This window comes from Diorhabda carinulata, chromosome 2 (genome assembly GCF_026250575.1).
Source record: "Diorhabda carinulata isolate Delta chromosome 2, icDioCari1.1, whole genome shotgun sequence".
Lineage (NCBI taxonomy): Eukaryota > Metazoa > Arthropoda > Insecta > Coleoptera > Chrysomelidae > Diorhabda > Diorhabda carinulata.
In genome coordinates, this window is record NC_079461.1 from 32890283 (window position 1) to 32908899 (window position 18617).

Below are 18617 nucleotides of genomic sequence, written 5' to 3' on the forward strand. Positions count from 1 at the left end.
ATATGCTGTTGAACATCTTCGTAATCAGTGTCAACGTTTTATTATCAAGCAGTTTGAGGACTGCCTGTTGTAGGATTTCTGGTAGTTCAAGTGCTTCCACTATTTCCAATTTATTTCTTTGTTCTTGAAATAATTTTTGAGGGTATGCTTTATACTTTCCAACGTTTGATTTTGTCTTCTTTATTCGTGATTATATTGCCATTTGCATACGTTAACATTTCTTGTTACCTTCGTCTGATTCCGCCAGTAAGCGCTCTGATTTTTCGACACACATTTTGTGGCTGTCATATTTCTTTTGCATGGCTTCAATTTTATCACACCTCCCCATCGCTTCTCTTATTTTCTTTCTTATTGCTATTTGCTCAGAATCTCTTCTTCCTTCCAGGATCTTCTTTTGCTTAAATTATCTGCCAGTATTTTTCCTTAATCCTTTAGATTCCTGGCTATCTTCCATTTTATTTACATGTTCATTCAGCTCAGTTTTTCTTATGCATCATTTTCAGCTTGACTCTAGGTATGTCTTGATGTATGAAATCTTCTTCTTCACAAGGATATAGTCTATTTGGTTTTTTACGATTTTATTTCATAATAATGAAAAATATCTAAACTTTTCAGGAATTTTAGATGTATGATAATTAATTTCTCATGCATAACTTCTAACTAAACTAAAAATAAGACAAAAATTTTCATTGAATCTCAAAAGCAAGAGATTATCAAGCATTTTTATTGTGATTCTTGTTTACAGTATGTAGAAATCTTTTGGAATTAATTATTTTTCAACCCCAAACAATTTTATTGCTGAAAATTCCATCAGGTAACTTACATAACTGTTCTAATTGTATAATTCATAGAAAAAGACATCTTTATTGGATATCTATGTTATTTGAATGATTTTTGATACTTTTTTTTTACTGTGTGGTCCATTTATAATTTATCACATTGTAATTACCTTTTCGAAATCAATCTTTCCGATCTTACATCATTTACTTTGATCTTATTCTTACACATTCGACATTGAACTTTTTTATTTCATTAAATAGTCCAAATTCTTCTCTAGACGGTTACCAACGAAGTTTGTCGATATAAAATCTTCTATACTTTCTTTTCCATTGTCAATTGATTGAAAAAAAAATTTTTAGGTGGAACTCGAAGAAGAACAAACTCATTTACCATTAACTTTATCAGACGGTGTATACAAAGGCGATAGATATTTCAAATGTGCAGAGAATAGAGCGATTTTCGTGAGTCTAAGTCAGTGCAGAAAGGATTCCAGATTTCAGGATGGAGTTCCGCAAAAAGAACACGAAGCTTCTGCGGTGGAACACAATATGGTAAATTACTTCTCAAGTTTATGATAATAAATTAATTTCTTACAATTCTGAGACTTAGTTTTTTCCTATTGATTGTTTTGTTTTTCAGGATTGTCCGGTGATTCCCGGAGCAGTCGCTCCTTTATGTATGCCAACAGAAGAAGACGTACACGCTGTTTGTGGGAAGTACAGAGGCATCCAAGGACATCACAACTCATGTTATTTGGACGTTACTTTATTCGCAATGTTCACTTACACGTCAGTGTTTGACAGTATTTTATTTAGGCCTAAGGACTCGTGTGATATTGACGACTACGAAGAAGTAAGACTTAAATTTCTTATCATGATTTATTTTCCATATTTACCACTATTTTTTTTCAAGGTACAAAGGGTTTTGAGAGAAGAAATAGTGAACCCGCTCCGGAAGAATCTTTTTGTGAGCGCAGATCACGTAATGAAACTGCGTCGACTGTTAGATAGACTCAGTAACATATCCGGACTTACTAGTGAAGAAAAAGACCCCGAAGAATTTTTAAATTCACTGTTGGCTCAAATATTGAAAGCGGAACCGTTTTTAAAATTGAATTCCGGTCAAGAAACGTTCCATTATCAATTATTCGTTGAAAAAGACGCACATTTGACGTTACCTACTGTACAACATTTATTCGAACAAAGTTTTTTGACAAGTAATATCAAACTGAAGGAAGTACCAAGTTGTTTGATAATACAAATGCCAAGGTTCGGAAAGAATTATAAAATGTATCCTAGAATATTGCCTTCTCAGCTCTTGGACGTTACAGATGTGATAGATGGATGTGAGTAATTCATAATTTATTCATTTAAATAATTTGGAATTCTTATATCTATAAGATGTAGGTCTCCCGGTATGTATTGAGATAGTTTGTGGACAAATTTCCAGAACCTGGTATATGAACATATTTTCTATTTTTACACAGTAATTAAAAACTCTGAGAAATATTTCTCAACTTAGTGAAATCTCCAAATGTGTCAATTTTCAAAAAAATCTTAACCCGATGAAACTTAGAGCAGCTTCTTAACTCTTAGAAGTTGATGTTAAAGCTTTGGGATCTAAAAACTTTCAAAAACGTTCTGTGAAATGTGGGAAACATTTAAAATATGAGAGCATAGCGTCCCGTCCATTTTTAGAGTCATTAGAATCTATTTACCAATCTCTTTAAAGTATCGGTTTGAAATAATTCTTAATACTTACAATACAAAAAGTTTAAAATATGTGAATTCACATCACACTAATTTTTTAAGGGGTACAGTTTGCAGGCTTTCGTCTAAATTACATCAACCCTCTAATTGTGGCTGACATAACCTCTAAAATTTCAACCTTCAACGTTAATCCCCTAACCTAATTTTACATCAAGAAATTTTGGTGATACAAAATGGTATCTACCTGTAACTAGTTTACAGATTCTTCGTAAATTTAAAAAAAATTAAATGGTATTTTTGTATTTCTTAAAATAATGAGATATTGGTCCTTTCTATTCAAAACTTTAGGGGTTGTGAACACATCCCCTGGAAGATTGATGTAATTTATTTAAAAACAATTTACAAACTGTTCCCCATAAAAATAAGTGAGATATGGCTCTTGCTAAAGTTTATCTTCCTCGGAATTCTTCCAATCCATCGATTGGCAGGATTTCTTCTTTCATTGTTGTTTTTGTTTCCACTGCTGGTAGTAATCCAGCTGTTTTATCAGACTTGGATGTCGCTCTTAGTTTTCTCTAGTGTATTCCGTTAGTTCCTTTAGTTGGATACTGAGATGAGCCCTCATCTCTTTTATTTTGGTCCAATTATTCTTACATTTCCCTGGTCCTGATGCATTAAAGAGCATTCACTGCTTGTCTTAGACTGATGTATGTAGATGCATACAGCATGATAAAGATAAAGAGGGTTACTCTTCTTTTGATCAAATTTTCTTTAGATCTGCTGGGTCCTGATGCATTAAGGAGTTTTTACTGCTTGCTCAGGTTGATGTTTCGCTGGAATTGAAGTTAATTTTTAGGTCTTCTGATAGTATGCATACAGCATGATAAGAATAAGGAGGATCCTGATGAGGTGAGTCCTCTTTAGATCTTATGGGTCCCGAGGTACTATGAGGGGTTCACTGTTTGTCTCAGGCTTATGTTTTGCTGGATTTGAAACTGATTTTTATGTCTTTGAGTAGTATATCACCAGATTGTTGATGCATACCGTATGATGGGGATAATAATGACCCTGATGAGGTGGAGTATGGTCTTCGGTTAGAGCTTGAGTAGTGTTCCGAGAACCAGTCGTTCTTTTCCCTTATTTTGTCCACTAGGTAGTCTCCACTTTTCTTATAATTTCATATTAATATGTAAAAACTATTTCTAGCCCGTTATTGGTTTTAAAATAATAAAAAAATACAATGAATGAGCAAATAATTATTATATGAAGATGGGATTGAAACTGGTCAAACATACAGTTAAAGTTTTCTCTCATTTGCATCACTATTATAGGAAATACAGAGATTTAACAAACTAAAAATAAATATTGTTGAAAGTTGAAAATATTAATCCTTTCAATATGTTTTAGAATATTCCTTGGTCTGTTAACATTTTACACAGTGTTTTTTTTGTTGGTTTCAGCTCCAAGAAATTGTATAGTTTGCGGAGAGTTAGCTCGATACGAATGCAGAGAATGTTTTGACGATTGTAGTAACGCCGGTTTAGAAAGCACCGCTTTTTGTATGGAATGTCTAAAAAAAGCCCACCAACACGAAAAAAGAAAACATCACAAACATACCAAATTATCTGTCCCCAGTGATTTTTCTTCTGTGTACGAAGTACCGCGATTATTTATGGAACTATTTGCTGTTATTTGTATCGAAACGTCGCATTATGTGGCTTTCGTTAAATGCGGAGTAGGACACGAAGCGCCTTGGTGCTTCTTTGATTCTATGGCTGATAGGTTAGGTAAGCGCTTCTCTTATTCAACTCCTTTTTATTTTTAATAGGACCATGTGGTGTTTAATTACCATCCATACCATTCTTATGGTAGACTCTCTACGTTTGGATTATAGTTTTTCCTCATTTTGTCCATCCGTTTTCTGGTATCCTTTTGTCCTGATATCTTCAATCTTGTTTACATTCTTCAACCTATATTACCACATCCTGAATTCCTAATTTTGCTCTAATAACTGAACTTCTCATTTTTATATTTGAGACTCATTTCCTTATTATTCTTCGCTTCTCTTATTCTGCTTCTTTTGCTTTGAAAAGGACTATGTGTTGTTTAATTACCATCCATACCATTCTTATCCGTATCCTTTTGTCATGATCTTTTCATGCGTTTTCTACATCCTGAATTAGCGTTTCCATTTTATTATTCTTTTTATTTTTGATGTTTCTAGGTCCTATGCATAATTTTTAGATCCTCATCTTGCTTGGTGTACTTATCAAATTATTTTTTCCAAATATCTTCTGACCCTTGTTACTTTTATCGCTTTGTGTGGTATGTCTTCTACAGTAATTTCTTTCTATCTGTACAAAAATGTAGAATACTGTAAAAAATTTCAATGCGAATGAAAATTGATGCTAAAAGAGTATTATTTCTTTTCCCCAAGGTGAAAAACATGGTTTTAACATACCTGAAATGGTGGCGTGTCCGGACGTACCCCGATGGCTCTCCGACGAAACCTTATGTAAAAACCTTCACGAAGAATGTCCCAACGATCGACATTTACCCGAACATGCTCGTAGATTACTTTGCGATGCCTACATTTGTATGTACCAAAGTTCCGATGTGATGATGTATAGATAAATAGGTATGGTACATACATGACTTAGAATAAAGAGGATATATTATAACCGGGATAATTCAATTTTTACTTTTGTAATAATGTACGTTTTCATTTTTTAATCTCTTGATAATATTTTGCAATAATGATAAGTCGATGTTGAAATTGTTCTGGAAATTGTACGATTAAAGACTCCTTAGATACACATTGTTAATGAGGGATTATCAAGTGATAAAGTAAACAAAAAAATTAAAACTTCAAGTTCCCGCGCTACTTTCTTCCTAATATTTGGTCTTGGGTGGAAATTTGATTCGAATAATGATAAATTTATGAAAATAAGTGGCGCAGTCAATAGGATTGTTGTTCGAAAACAGTTTTAGGAGAGTTTTTGAGGGAAAATACACTTTTTTCTCGTCATTTTCTTGTTTTTTTAATAAGAATCAAATCAATTACTGACTAGAGGAAGTTCTTAAAATCCGTGTAATTTTATGAAATATCTTTATGAGAAGGAAAAAGAAAAGAATAGGAGCTAAAGTTAGAACTATGAGAAAAGAACTAGAACAAAACTAAAGAAAGAAAGAAACATGAAATTCAAAAGATGCACCAAGTCATTCATAAAAGAAACTCTTTATTGATTGAGTCTTATATAAAGAATAAAAACTCAGAGAAGACAAAACAAAATTGAGCTACTTCAATATTGTTGAACTATACATGAAGTATGACTGAGTTACAAATAACCTTCTTAAAGTCTTTTAATCAGTCATATTAGTGTTTACAAGATGACAAAGAAAAGAAGGAGAAAAAATAGGACAGGAACATTTTTTAATAGAAATAGTTTAACTATAATTTGTGTAGACAATTTGGCCACTATTTGACTGTCGAAGCTACTATTTTGACCTGCAGACTAGATGTGTGTATCTAGGGAGTCTTCAATCTATGATAGACATTATTATATTTGTTTAAAAATATCTACAAGAAAAACTTTTAGTATTAACAAACAAATTATACAATGATAATGTACCGTTAATTAATATTCTGTTATTAACTATCAAATAAGATTTAATACTGGTTTAGAAACTTTCCATATTCTATATCCGATACTTGATTCGTGCAAATATTTAAAGACGTACAAAAATGTTAATGAAAAGGTTTTATATAACTAGAAACTATAAATAAAAAAATTGATAGTCATATATTTTCACACAATCTTGTTAAATATGGGTATGTTCATATTCTATGAGATTCACCATGACAAGAGGATTCTTTTCAATACTCACTTATGTACATATACACAAAATAACTAAAAAATATAAGAAAATACTTAAAGCAAACGTCTTTTTTTGTTTAAATTTCATATGAAAGAAATTTTGTTGTACAGTTTTGAAAAACTTTATATTGTTTCAATCCATCCATACTAAACACACTGTTTACACTCACAATTAGACTGAGACTTAGAGTAAACTGTTTACCTTCAGTCTCTGAAGACTCACTTTTTGGTTATCGAAACGCGCCTCTGATAGTATAATTTTGAGTGTTGGTGTAGTGGTAGTGTTAACAGTGTGTTCAATATGAATATCACCAACGATTCCAAAACTTCCAACTTAACTATATATTATATTAAGTTCATTGATGCGCCCTTATTATGTTAATCTTTATTAAAAATTATGAATAATAGTTGCAAGAAAGTTTTCTAAGGTTAACAACAGTTTTTATCAGTAACTATACTTTTCAATTAATTGCAACAATACTGAAATAATGAAAATAATTTCGATCTCTGAAGATGATGACTTATCAAAACAGTGTAATTGTTAATTTTGATATAGTGATAGTATATAGTGTGTTCAGTAAAACAGTAGATGAACTTGATTTTTCTGAATTACAGAAAGTTATAAAAATGAACGTACAATACATTTATTTATGTTAAAAACAATCTTTACTTTTTAAATGTTCCATTTTTAGATTTTTACAAACTAAATAGTGTTTTATGTAACATACTATGAAAACAAAATTATTTTATTTCAACTTATTAATATTGTACCCTAAATTTAAACAATTTTTTTCTCATTGCATTTTTAGTGTATTTCATTAATTGTTATTTTATATTTTAGGGATAGAAAGTGAATTTCAGGAGTGATCAACTGTGATTTGTTAATTTATTTCACTAATTTTACAGCTATTACTTAAATATTATCAAAGTGGCAGTGAGATTAATGCATACAGTCATAAAATTAATGTATAGATAGATATAGATATGAATATAGCAAAAGGCAACTAGAAAATCAGCTCGTTTGTTATTATATTTTTCTATTATATGCTTCTAGAGGCTTTTATACAGTTTAATCATGTTGACGACGCTGTATTTCCGGCTGGAAGGACCAATATATGTGTTGTTAACAGCTTTCGGCTTAAACAAGATATATTGAAACTTCATTTTCTTTTTGAAAATATAAACTTGTTTTTACCTCATCGAAATGTATACTATGTAGATTTTTATTGCTGTTGATATTCAAAAGATGAAAATCAGTATTTTAATTGTTAATAATTGTAATAACGGTTTAATTAGGATCATTTATTTTGGATTCTTATTAAAAATGTTTATACTTTGTTGTATATAGTTAAATAATAGTGTACAAATAAACATTTACTGATCTAATTGTTATTTTTTTCTTTCATTGAACATATAGAATATTTTTTGTGCTTGGAGTAGAAACGCTTTTTCAACGCGTGACTGATACATTAATAACCATATGTAGCGTCGGATTTTGGAAGGTACTAAGAGGGGCTGAGTCCCGAGTAGGCAAAATTACTAATTTGATCATTCATTTTAAAAGCAATATTTGATCCGTAGCAAAAAACTAGTGGGGACCTGGGTCGATTTTAATCCGACGCTAACTTTATGGCTTCGAATCATATCAAAAACAAGAGAAATAGAAGAGATTTCAGGTTTGTTTTTAATAAAACGCCTGGTTTTTATTACATGTTTGGAATCTACCGTGAATGTTATACCGTATGGCGCGTTTCATACAATCAATTCTCTCGCTACTGATACTATGGTTTTAGTGAAAGAAGGAAATATGCCACCCTTGAAATAGAAACTTAGACATGTGGTTATAGAATTTCCTGCTCACGATCGAGTTAGTCGACAGACATAAAAACTTCCAGTGAGATTAATCGCAGAGCGGTCAGCAAGAAATGTCTTCTACCATTTGCAGATTGATGAAAGCAGAAGCCTTCAATGCCAATGTTTGAGTATATTATATTTTATCGAGATAGTACTTGTCAATTTTAATATATCAAGATAAAAACTTCATTTTTGATCTATTTAATTCAAAAGGTGTTTTATGAAACAATTTTCATAAGCCCGAAGAAATATATGGATTGGATGATTTGGCAAAAACTACCATAACTTGGCCTCAGTACCTCTCTATTAGAGAAATTATCTTATTTTCAAAGTTTTTTCAAAATAAACAAAAGAAACGGTTTTTAAACAAAAAGTGTGATAATTTGATTCGATAATTTACAGTGTGATTACTAAAATTGGAAATATACACAGTGCTAATATGGACCTTCATAGATACTGATAGAAATAATTATTGCTGGAAGTTAAATCGATAGAAATAGGACCAAAGGGTAGTCGTGTGAGCGTGCTAAGTATCAATGCAAGATCCGATCCTAACCGGAAAGTGTTAAAATTCATTTTAACGAAAGATCTTATGGTCTTCATCGAGTAACTCCTGGAAAGGTTTGTGGAAAATTAAAGTAATCATGTTTCTTATTATTTATTTTCACCAGATCTTAAAACTATTAACTACATATTGCAACCGTTGTACTATCGGCTTATTAATATTATTAAACTATCTTTTAACAACTTTCATGAGAGGGTGACTTATGAAAAAATATTTCCTCACTTTGGTTTTCTTCGAAGTCACCATTAATAAATTGCAAATTTATTTCACAACTGAAAGTTGTTAAGTATAGTCAAATGTAAAATCTATTTGTAATGTTATGAATGAGATCAAATCACCCATGTACCAGTTAATAAGTCTTCGATAACTAAACTAACCAATAATTAATACTCGACCAATACATAAGGAATCAGTTGACATAATTTTTTTTAAACTAATCCAATTTATGGAATAAAATTGTTTGGAAAGTATTTTTTTCTCAACCGATCAGAATGGAATTGATTCTCATGAAATCTTGAAACTCCTGTCCTAGATGTTTCTTCAAACGAATATCATGGCTATAAAATTTTGGTAATAAATTTGGGATTGTACGGGCATTTGTGAGGAGTAAAAAATATATAGTATAATGTATAGTTTTGAACTATGATTAGTCTATTGTAAATAGAACAAACTTTCAATTTTTGAACATTTTATTCAATCATTCCATCACAGTGAAGAATAAAAAAGGTAATTATATTATTTCAATTTTGATGGCGTAGTTAAGTATGTTTTTAGAGGTAAAAAGGTAGCTGGTAACGAAAGGTTATGTTGCGAGATTTTTTTAGGTTATGATTCGTTTTGTCATTCTCTCATTTTGAATAAAAGTGAGGGAATGTTGTAGAAACCACATGTGGTACCATAATTTAACCTTTGTAGGTGAAGAATTTGTTCTAATCCATGATATTTAGGACAAACTTGGATATAATAATATAAAATTACACCTAAAAAGGAAAGCTGTAGCTTAACATGTAATAAATCCTGACTTGAACTATTGAAGGACGATATATGTGGTAGGGTAAGAGCCTTACTGCTTCAACCTGGAAGCCTAAATGAGCTTTTATTAACGCTGAAACAAATGTGTGATCAGATAAATGAAGTGATTAGAAAACTAATTTTACATAAGCCCCGAATATGTGAAGAGTAAGGAACTATTTCTAGTATTACATTTTTTCCCTAAAATTGTCGATAAGCTTTGAATTTTTTAAAAAATTTGACAAACCTCAAAAATATATTGAAGGCATATCAAAATATTTTTTGGCTTCAATAAATTTCCAGCTAATTTGTATTTATAAGTACTGATTCCAAAAACAAAATAGCTCACAAAAAATACCAGATCGTATTTTTTCCTGAAACTATATTACAAATATGATAAACAATAATTTCGAAAAATTATCTTAAAAAATAATTTTATTCCATAATTTACTATATCTAATAGATAATGATAAAAAGGTACTTATAATAATGAGACTGGCTCTATTACTCCTCATTTCTGTAAACTAATCCGTAAAGTAATAGTCTTCCTTCGTAAATAAAAAGTAGCACATCTCATGATGGAATTTATACAGAAACAAACTCACAGTAATGTTTCTAATAACACAAAATTCCTTTTTAAGAAGAGATGTGTATTGAAGCTAAATAAATATGGATGAAATCGTAATAGAACGTCTAACAGCATCAGTCTTAAATTTAATACACACCTCAATTATAAGATCTTGTATAAGTTAAAGTTACTAGGTGTCATGAAAAAAATATATATATAGATATATAGAAATATATAATTCAGTATGTCTCATACTCCAATGTATTGAGGCAAACAGTTGATCTTTGTAGTGCAAAAAAGTGAATAAAGGACGAGGAGCAATAAGAATAATCCTCGCCCTTAAAAATAGATAAAAATGTGTAAAAAGTGTAGTTAATATTTTACGAGGAGATACTAGAACGTCTTCGACATGGTGTAGGAAAAAAAAATGGTCAACGACTTTGTTTTTCATCATAACACAGGCGAAAAATCGAGAAAAGTCGGACTAAACTAAAAACTCTAAATTGAAAGTCAATTAATTAAAATTGCTCTCAGTTTTTTCTATTCTTCAATGACTTCTCTCTATAAAAGCGGCCCTATTTTTTCCGACTATTTTATAAAAACTATTTTCAATTATTGTATATATAAAATGGATTGTCTTCCCGGAGGTGAGAATGTGTTTTTTTATTTGTGTTTTAATTTATTTTTTTATTATTTGTCTATGTATGGAGATAAAGTGAATGATCCTGTTAGATCTTGGCTTAAAGTTGCATTTCAAAGTGAATATGCACTTTTTACTTACTAATAAGACAATATTCTCATGCGAATAGGTAAATGGCAAGTAAGATACCCAAGGGATAAGGAGACTGTAGCTGCCGAAAATCTGGCAGAAGCTGGGATTGCACGTTGATAAACCAAGGCAGGGTGGAGGTACATCTACAGATGGAGACACGGCTCGCACTTTTTTCCAAAATGAAGATGTGGTTGCCGAAATAACAGGAGTAAGCCTAAGCCTAATTAAAATATTGCATACTATATTATCAACCTTATCATGTGGTTACGTTATTAATGCAGGAAATTTTAAAAAAATTTGTCTCAAAACTGTAGCAATATATGTGATGAACTATCCATGGTATCAAATGCCTACAACCCTACATAAAGTATTGATTCATGGTCACAAGATCGTAGATGGCTCAGATATCGCCATTATTGATTGAAGATGCTCAAGAAAACCGAAACAAAGATATCCGAAAATACAGGCAGCAGTTCTCTAGAAAGTTTTCCAGAACCCTAACTATGCAAGACACATACCAAAGGCTTGTGGTTTCCTCGGATCCATATATTACTGGATGAGGAAATTGCTTCCTAGAAAAACAGGATTACTATCACAAGAAGTTTTAAACCTTTTAGAAAATCTTGATATTGGAATTGAATAATTTTTGCAATAATTTTTTTCCATTACTTTAAAGGTTTTTTCATTAAGATATTTAGCTCCTAATGGAAAAATCACAGAGAAAAGCATCTCTTGAAAGGAAATTTTTTAATTATCTTCTATATTCCAAACAAAAAAATGTGTAGAAACAAGTTATTTTCTTGTATTTATTGTCACAAAAAACTTTTTAAAATAAAAAAAATATATTATTTTTGTCATAACTTTATTTTATATATACTATTTTTTATGAATTGATTACTTATAGGTTTTGTCCGACTTTTCTTAATTTTTCGCCTGTGTGCACCGTGCTTTTAATCCGAGGGATTTTGGTCACTAAAAGTCTGCTTCCACTTTAATCACCAGATTTAGAACCATGGCTCTCGAAAATATAAATTGGCGATATTGATACTGAGAAGGTCAAAACTTTTAAATACTATTATAAACCGTATTTTTTACCACACCTTGTATAATGTTATAATAAAATTAAAGCTGTTACCAGTCAGTCGGTACTTATAATAAAATAAAGTTCCTAAGTGGAGCAGTTAAAAATACAAATTTTCTTGATTATGATAAAAGATTCCAGACTCACATTGCACACATTTCGTGATTAACCCTTGTAAATGTCTATAATTACTAAATAGGAAAAAACAGATGTACAGGTATAAAAAATTGCTTATCTGAGTTGTATTGAATTTGATATGTTCAGTTTTTTTTGATAATTTGTACATAAAGTGTGAAATAGCGAAAAGAAATAAATGCAGTTATGACTGTTTTCATTTTCAAAAATCTTTTAATCCTCATTCTGGTAAAAATTAAATCACAGGATCGACAATATATGCTACAACAAACTAAAACCCAAGGTTAGTTCTTAATTTTAACGTAGATATCAATCATGTGAAAGTTTTCTACTTCTATTAGTCCGGTCAAATTAGAACGAAAAATAAGATTGAATCTACATAAATTCACACCAAGCTGAAAATCAGTGATGGTTAAGATATAATTAAAAATAAAATTTGAAATGAATGTTGAAAGAAAAGTATGATGCTGATGTATTGATTATTGATATTGATATTAAATTTGATAAACACAACAATTGTTGTTGGTGAAGATGTAGATATACTCATATTACTCACTGCTCGAGTTACATGAAGAAAATTCCAGAGCATTCTTTAACATAAAACGCAATAGGATTAAATTTCGCAAAAATTTGTCAGCACTTATTTTATTATAAATAAGATTATTGTAAATAACTTTTTAATGAATATAGTTCATTCAATGAATTTTGTTAGTTCGCTCCGGATATTCATTCATAAAAATTGTAATATTTTATATTATAAAAATATAATAATAATGAATAAAATTTTTTCCATACAGGGGAATGATGAGGAACTTTCAAATGTTATTTTTAACAATTTTTCTGATTTTCAGCTTGGTGGGAATTTATGTAGCTTTGAATGTCTCAATTGACCGAACTATACTTATTGTATTACACTTCAATAGAAATGAACTACAGATCATATTTGTTAACAGATCTACGACTTCATTTATTGAAACGGAATAGTTACTTCACCCATTCCGTTACTGTTTCGTACTGTATGTAGTTATTGAACCAAATTTAAAAGTTATGTTGAATTGAAAGGGCTTAACATAATTTAGTAAGCCCTAAATATGAATCAAACTGGATCACAAATTAATTAATCAAAAGCCAAATAGTTTTTGATGGAAGTTTTTTGCATACTGGTGAAATTTATTTATAAAGTAACTATAGATAAATAAGTTTTATTTTTGGTATCTGAATATAATTCAGGTCTAAAAAGTGAGAAGTGAGCAGAATCAAATGAATTTTACTAAAGATTTTGTTAATAATCAATTCATTTTCTCCTATATACCCTTTAGAAGAAATGTTTTTTTGCTAATGGATTTGTCTAGAATTACTGTACCCGAATCTAATATCAAAATAAAAACACGAAATTGGTCATTTTTTGAGTAAAATATTGTAAAATTGATTTTCGTTCACTCTATTAATATTTTTAATTACATTTAGGATAATCTGGAATTTATTTCCAGTGCATTTTGATTTTATTATAAGAATTGCTAACAGAGCCAGCAACCAAATTCAATCACGTAGAGTTTTCTTTTAAATCCAGTTATTTTGAATTTTATAAAGTTACTTTTATTATTTTTAAAATTGTCAAAGAAAATTTGTCATATTTTAACAGTTTCACAAACAGAATACACAAATTTTGACAAATAATTCATTAATTTCAAATTCTGCATCGTCATTCTATCCATTAAATGATTAAAAGTAATTAACATTCCATTAATTAGGTATAATTGTTAAAAAAACCTAATATTTTTGATAGTACTCTAAAACTACCGACTTAACAATAAATTTTAATACATAATTTGTACTTTTGCTCTCACCAAAAGATTTTTATTAAATTATAATGCTCACAATGTTTTAAAAATATTGTGCTGGTTCATCCTAAGGGGCTCTTGTTCAACAAATCATTGAATGATTTCGAAAATCATCTGAAAAAAATATGAAAAAAAAATTAAAATACAAATTCTAAGTATCTTAAAATAGATAAAATAGGAAAAACAATATTATGTGATTTGTGGATGAATTAAATAATTGGTGGTGGAATTTTTTTTATAATTATTGTGAAGGGGACACAGCCGCACGCCGTCTAACGGTACTGGAGATGAATTAATGTAGTTGGAACTATAAAAGAAATTGTGGGTGGCTCCACATATTTAATAACCATTGAACTATGTTGAAATGATTCAGGTTGAAGTTGATTATTACTAGATAATCTGGAAAGTTTTTTTACCACGTTCTGGAATATCACAAAAAGAAATAGAAAGCAATTCGGACGGTATAAAGTGATATACTTTTCAAAGTGATTTTTACAAAATTGAAATTAGTGTTATTATTGTGATTCAATGAAGTTTTAAGTGTTATTAATGATCAAGGAGGATCCACATTCAAAGTCATACAGTGACTGAATATAAATTAAAAATAAAATGTACTTAGAGGATTTTTTAATAAAATGGTTTCCTTGAATGTTTTACAAAATGCCTAAAAGTAAAAAAAGGAGAAATTCTTGTTAATTTTGAAGCAATGTTTATGTTTTCAACAAACAAGCATCATGAGAAATGGAGAAACTGTTAACCTATGAAATAAATAAATTGAAGAATCAAAAATGCTAATGCAAGTTAATCATGAAAATACTACACTTACAGATTATGTACACCAGAAGTTTCCAAGTTTTTTTCCCTTGTAAACCACTTTCAAAATTATTATTACTAGTTTTAGTTGATACATTTACACCATATTTCCAACTCATCAAATATAAGATCTAACTATGAAAATTCAAATACACTCTTGTTGTAGAGTTTCCTGAGGACCCCTGGTGGTGTGCCTGAACCCCTTTTGGAATCACCAATGTACACCATACAAACAAACAAAAAAATATATGCAATACTTACTGTTCAATTCTAATACGTTTCATCTTCATCCATGATGAAATCACTTCCGAAGCCAGAATCTATAGTATATCTTGGACTGAAAGTGGAAACATATTAATAAGAATTATATAAAGTATTGCAACAATTTTTACATGGCAAAGAATTATTTAAAGTCTTTAGACAACCTACTTACAAATCAGTGTAAATAGACCATTGCATTAAATTATTTTATTCTTTTCGCTTTAATTGAAAAATTAGTGGAGATTTGGCTTGAATCTGTTAATTTTTCATTTACATTAACGATATAAGCTAATATATTGCGAATTTTTATAAATGTACACAAAAGACAAAAAAATATAATTATTAAAATGTTATTTTTGAATTCCTATCAGATAAACTATTGGTTTATTCTAAAATTGAGTTGTATTCAAAATTGTTTGAGTGGAATCAAGTATTTCAGTTAATTTTCTTGTGACTTTGTTGCTTGTATTGAAAGGACTATGTTGTTAAAATAATAAGAACTGTATTGTGTTTATATAAAGTTGTAATGATAGAATAAGAATGGTTAAATATTCTCGTCTTTACAACTACCCTGGCCAAAATAGATCCCCTCCTATATCTAAGGGTGGGAGATGCAACGTCCTCTTGTTCCATATTACAAGAATTTTGTACAGATTTTATTAACTTTTTTGTATTACTACATTTTGTAGAATATTTTTCAACATTGTATAATAAATTATGTATAGAGTGATACGGGTGTCCCCCAAGTCAAATCATAATGACATATATTGTATTATCATATTAATAATTTACTTTCAAAAAAATTTTGGTGGATAATATCAAACTTGTTGAAGCATCTCTCGTAACATAAGTATTTGAAAATTAAAAAGCTATATACCCAAGGTGGATGATCCTGTTCTTTTACCAGAAACTTCTACCCACCCTATTTCAAAGTATTATATTGCGTTATAATAAAAACATTGGAAAAAAAATATCACCAAGAATAATCTTCTGCTATCCTTTGGAAGACATAAGCTACATTTGCATTCAACATAACAGAAACATAATTAATATTCTTATTGTGAAAGCTTTGTTTATGAAACCATGAAAATAAATTTCATTTAAATTCAACTACCATCACAAAGGCAACTTTCTATTCTACTCAATGCATCAACACTGAATCACCTTACATATTTATAGTTAAGTAACTGACCTCCAAATCAATAAAGTAGAAATAAACAAATATTAGCAAGTCATTACAAAACATTTCTAATATATATAATATACAATAATTTGCCAATTTATTGTTTTTTTAAATGATCAAGTAATATATTTTAGTAAACAGTTGAGATGTATCTATTTAAATTATGACATTTTATGCATGGAAGAATCAGAAAACTTACTTGATAGCTCTACAAGTGAAAAACACAATTCGCTTCAATTTCCTATTGTAGAAGAAATAATTAAAACTCCATAAACATCCATCTTCCCCGAATGGATCAGAAATAAGATCAGGATTATATGAATAAATATCACAATTCTCTAAAGAGATCTCATCATCAATAGCAGACCACATAGATGGTCCCAAGAGGCGGTAATGATCTCCCGCAGTTGCAGCTAAATTTGTATCAATGGCATTTGTCACCCATTGTTTAGACGGTTCTTTGCTGAATTCATGACTCTGAAAAAAATATGCTCAGTTCTTATATTGCAGAGCACTGCTTTTAGAAGCCACTTCAGATGAAATTATTGTATTTAGAATACAAGAAAACTCATATGATCTGAATGTTTGGTTTATAATTTTATAGTTAGTCAAAGGTTTAAATGAGGTCACTACTTTCCCTCCTTTTGCTAAGTGAAGTCAGCTTCAGCCTGGCAATTTTCATAGTTTTATAATTTTCAGCAGTGTCTGCTAACTCACTAGGGAATGTAGTACAAAATGTTTTAAAAAAGAAAATTTGCAAAATAATAATCAAAGATCAGTTGTTGAAGCTCCATGGTCATGCAAAAATAAATTTTTAATGTAGAACAATAATGTGCAAATATTTACCTTGACATCCATAAAATCATAATCTGGAAATGCAGCATTAAGTGTGGCTATCAAATAAAATAATGTTTTGCGACTGATAGTATCACACAAAGGACCTTCTTCATCTCCAGAAGTGCTTCGACTGTATTGAGAGAATCCAGGGGAAACCCCTTGGGGAGGAGAAAGAGCCTGAAGATCACTAGGGTTTACTCCTTCAGGATTGAATCTCTTATACAAGGCTTTATCTGTACCTGCCATTTTGCAGGAATAGCTTTCTATACGACCAATGATTTTGCTGTCACCTGTTTGGATGGAAAGAGCATTGTTGATTGCTTCAAATCTAGTACTTTCAAGAAGCTTCATATTGTAGAATGGATTAGATGTGAAAAAATTCACTTGTAACCTTTCAAAATTTATTGTCTTAACGGTATGCAGGCACTATTATTAAAAAAGTTCTTAAACATTGCTGTAGGGTGTATGAATATTCCTTTTCTTTTGGAGTGAAGGAGACTAACCGTCGGTATAAATGTACGCCTCACTGATCGTTTGCTCAACAAATAATCTGGGCACATTACAAACTTTTTGAACAAAATATTAACCACTTTTCAAGTAGTTTTAAAGTTTTAGTTCTAATCGGTGGAACACAAACAAATTTCTATAATCAAAAATAGGACGAGTCCACTATTATTCACTATATAAATAACAAATACAATTTTTCACGTATAGCTACTGTTCAGAGAACTCAAAGTCATTAACCATTTTCACAATTTAAAGTAATACACAAATTTCTAAAATATTTTTCTACAAACACTAATTTGGAGTGAATATAACAGGAATATATCAACAAAATCTTCGCTTGAACACAAAGGAATACAAACAACTTCAAACTCAGATTGACATTTGCTGTCATTGACGAAAATAACCATACTACGTTGCCAAGTCTTAAAAAAATCTAGTCGGTATATGCAATAGGTTTGCAGAGTACATTATAAAATACGTTTAACAAAACGTTACAAATGAGTTCATGTCGAAATTATTATATAGAACAAAGTTGGGTTAAATTAATAATTCGCAATAATAAAAAAAATTAAGGGTGTTGAGCGTATAACTTCAGAATAGTTCTGAATATCAAGATTATATATGAATTAACGGCATCAATGTATAATTAATACATTAAAGTCGAACCTTGTTTACATTAACTACCAGATCGACTATCTTTGGATTATAACAAGAAAGAAAACTTTAAAAAGTATTTTTTTTTGGCAAGCTGTTCATTTTACAAGGTGAAGTAAATTACAGCCTTGAATCGTTTGCAAAATATGACGTTATTTTTAGATACAA

General features: G+C 29.9%; 2 protein-coding genes across 7 annotated transcripts in view; one reads left to right on the top strand and one right to left on the bottom strand.

The window, feature by feature from the left end:
- The window catches only part of LOC130904251 (ubiquitin carboxyl-terminal hydrolase CYLD), a 19770-nt gene extending 12017 nt beyond the window's left edge, over window positions 1-7753 (top strand). For 3 of the 6 annotated variants that reach the window (XM_057816912.1, XM_057816913.1, XM_057816916.1), the window contains 6 exons: window positions 1140-1331; window positions 1420-1632; window positions 1693-2125; window positions 3950-4276; window positions 4927-5127; window positions 7209-7753. In XM_057816912.1, coding sequence (XP_057672895.1) covers window positions 1140-1331; window positions 1420-1632; window positions 1693-2125; window positions 3950-4276; window positions 4927-5123 — 1362 coding nt within the window. In that variant the 3' untranslated portion in view covers window positions 5124-5127; window positions 7209-7753. Of the gene's footprint in view, window positions 1-1139; window positions 1332-1419; window positions 1633-1692; window positions 2126-3949; window positions 4277-4926 lie in introns of all 6 variants that reach the window. The other 3 variants (XM_057816911.1, XM_057816915.1, XM_057816914.1) reach the window with 1 other exon arrangement.
- A 1113-nt stretch (window positions 7754-8866) lies between these two features.
- On the bottom strand, window positions 8867-18598 carry LOC130903923 (repressor of RNA polymerase III transcription MAF1 homolog). The gene is made up of 4 exons (XM_057816316.1): window positions 17298-18598; window positions 16651-16928; window positions 15269-15344; window positions 8867-14308 (listed from the first exon to the last, which is right to left on the bottom strand). The coding sequence occupies exons 1-3, from the start codon at window positions 17637-17639 to the stop codon at window positions 15278-15280; spliced, it is 687 nt and encodes a 228-aa protein (XP_057672299.1). The 5' UTR covers window positions 17640-18598; the 3' UTR covers window positions 8867-14308; window positions 15269-15277.
- Between the last annotated feature and the right edge of the window lie 19 nt (window positions 18599-18617).

Bases quoted from the DNA above. Each gene is read 5' to 3' on its own strand.
- LOC130903923 (XM_057816316.1), bottom strand. From the start codon at position 17,639: ATGAAGCTTCTTGAAAGTACTAGATTTGAAGCAATCAACAATGCTCTT. The intron at 16,929-17,297 runs GTAAATATTTGC...TATTTTTTTCAG, and splicing joins ATGATTTTATGGATGTCAAG to AGTCATGAATTCAGCAAAGA. The intron at 15,345-16,650 runs GTAAGTTTTCTG...TTCCACTTTCAG, and splicing joins TTCACTTGTAGAGCTATCAA to TCCAAGATATACTATAGATT.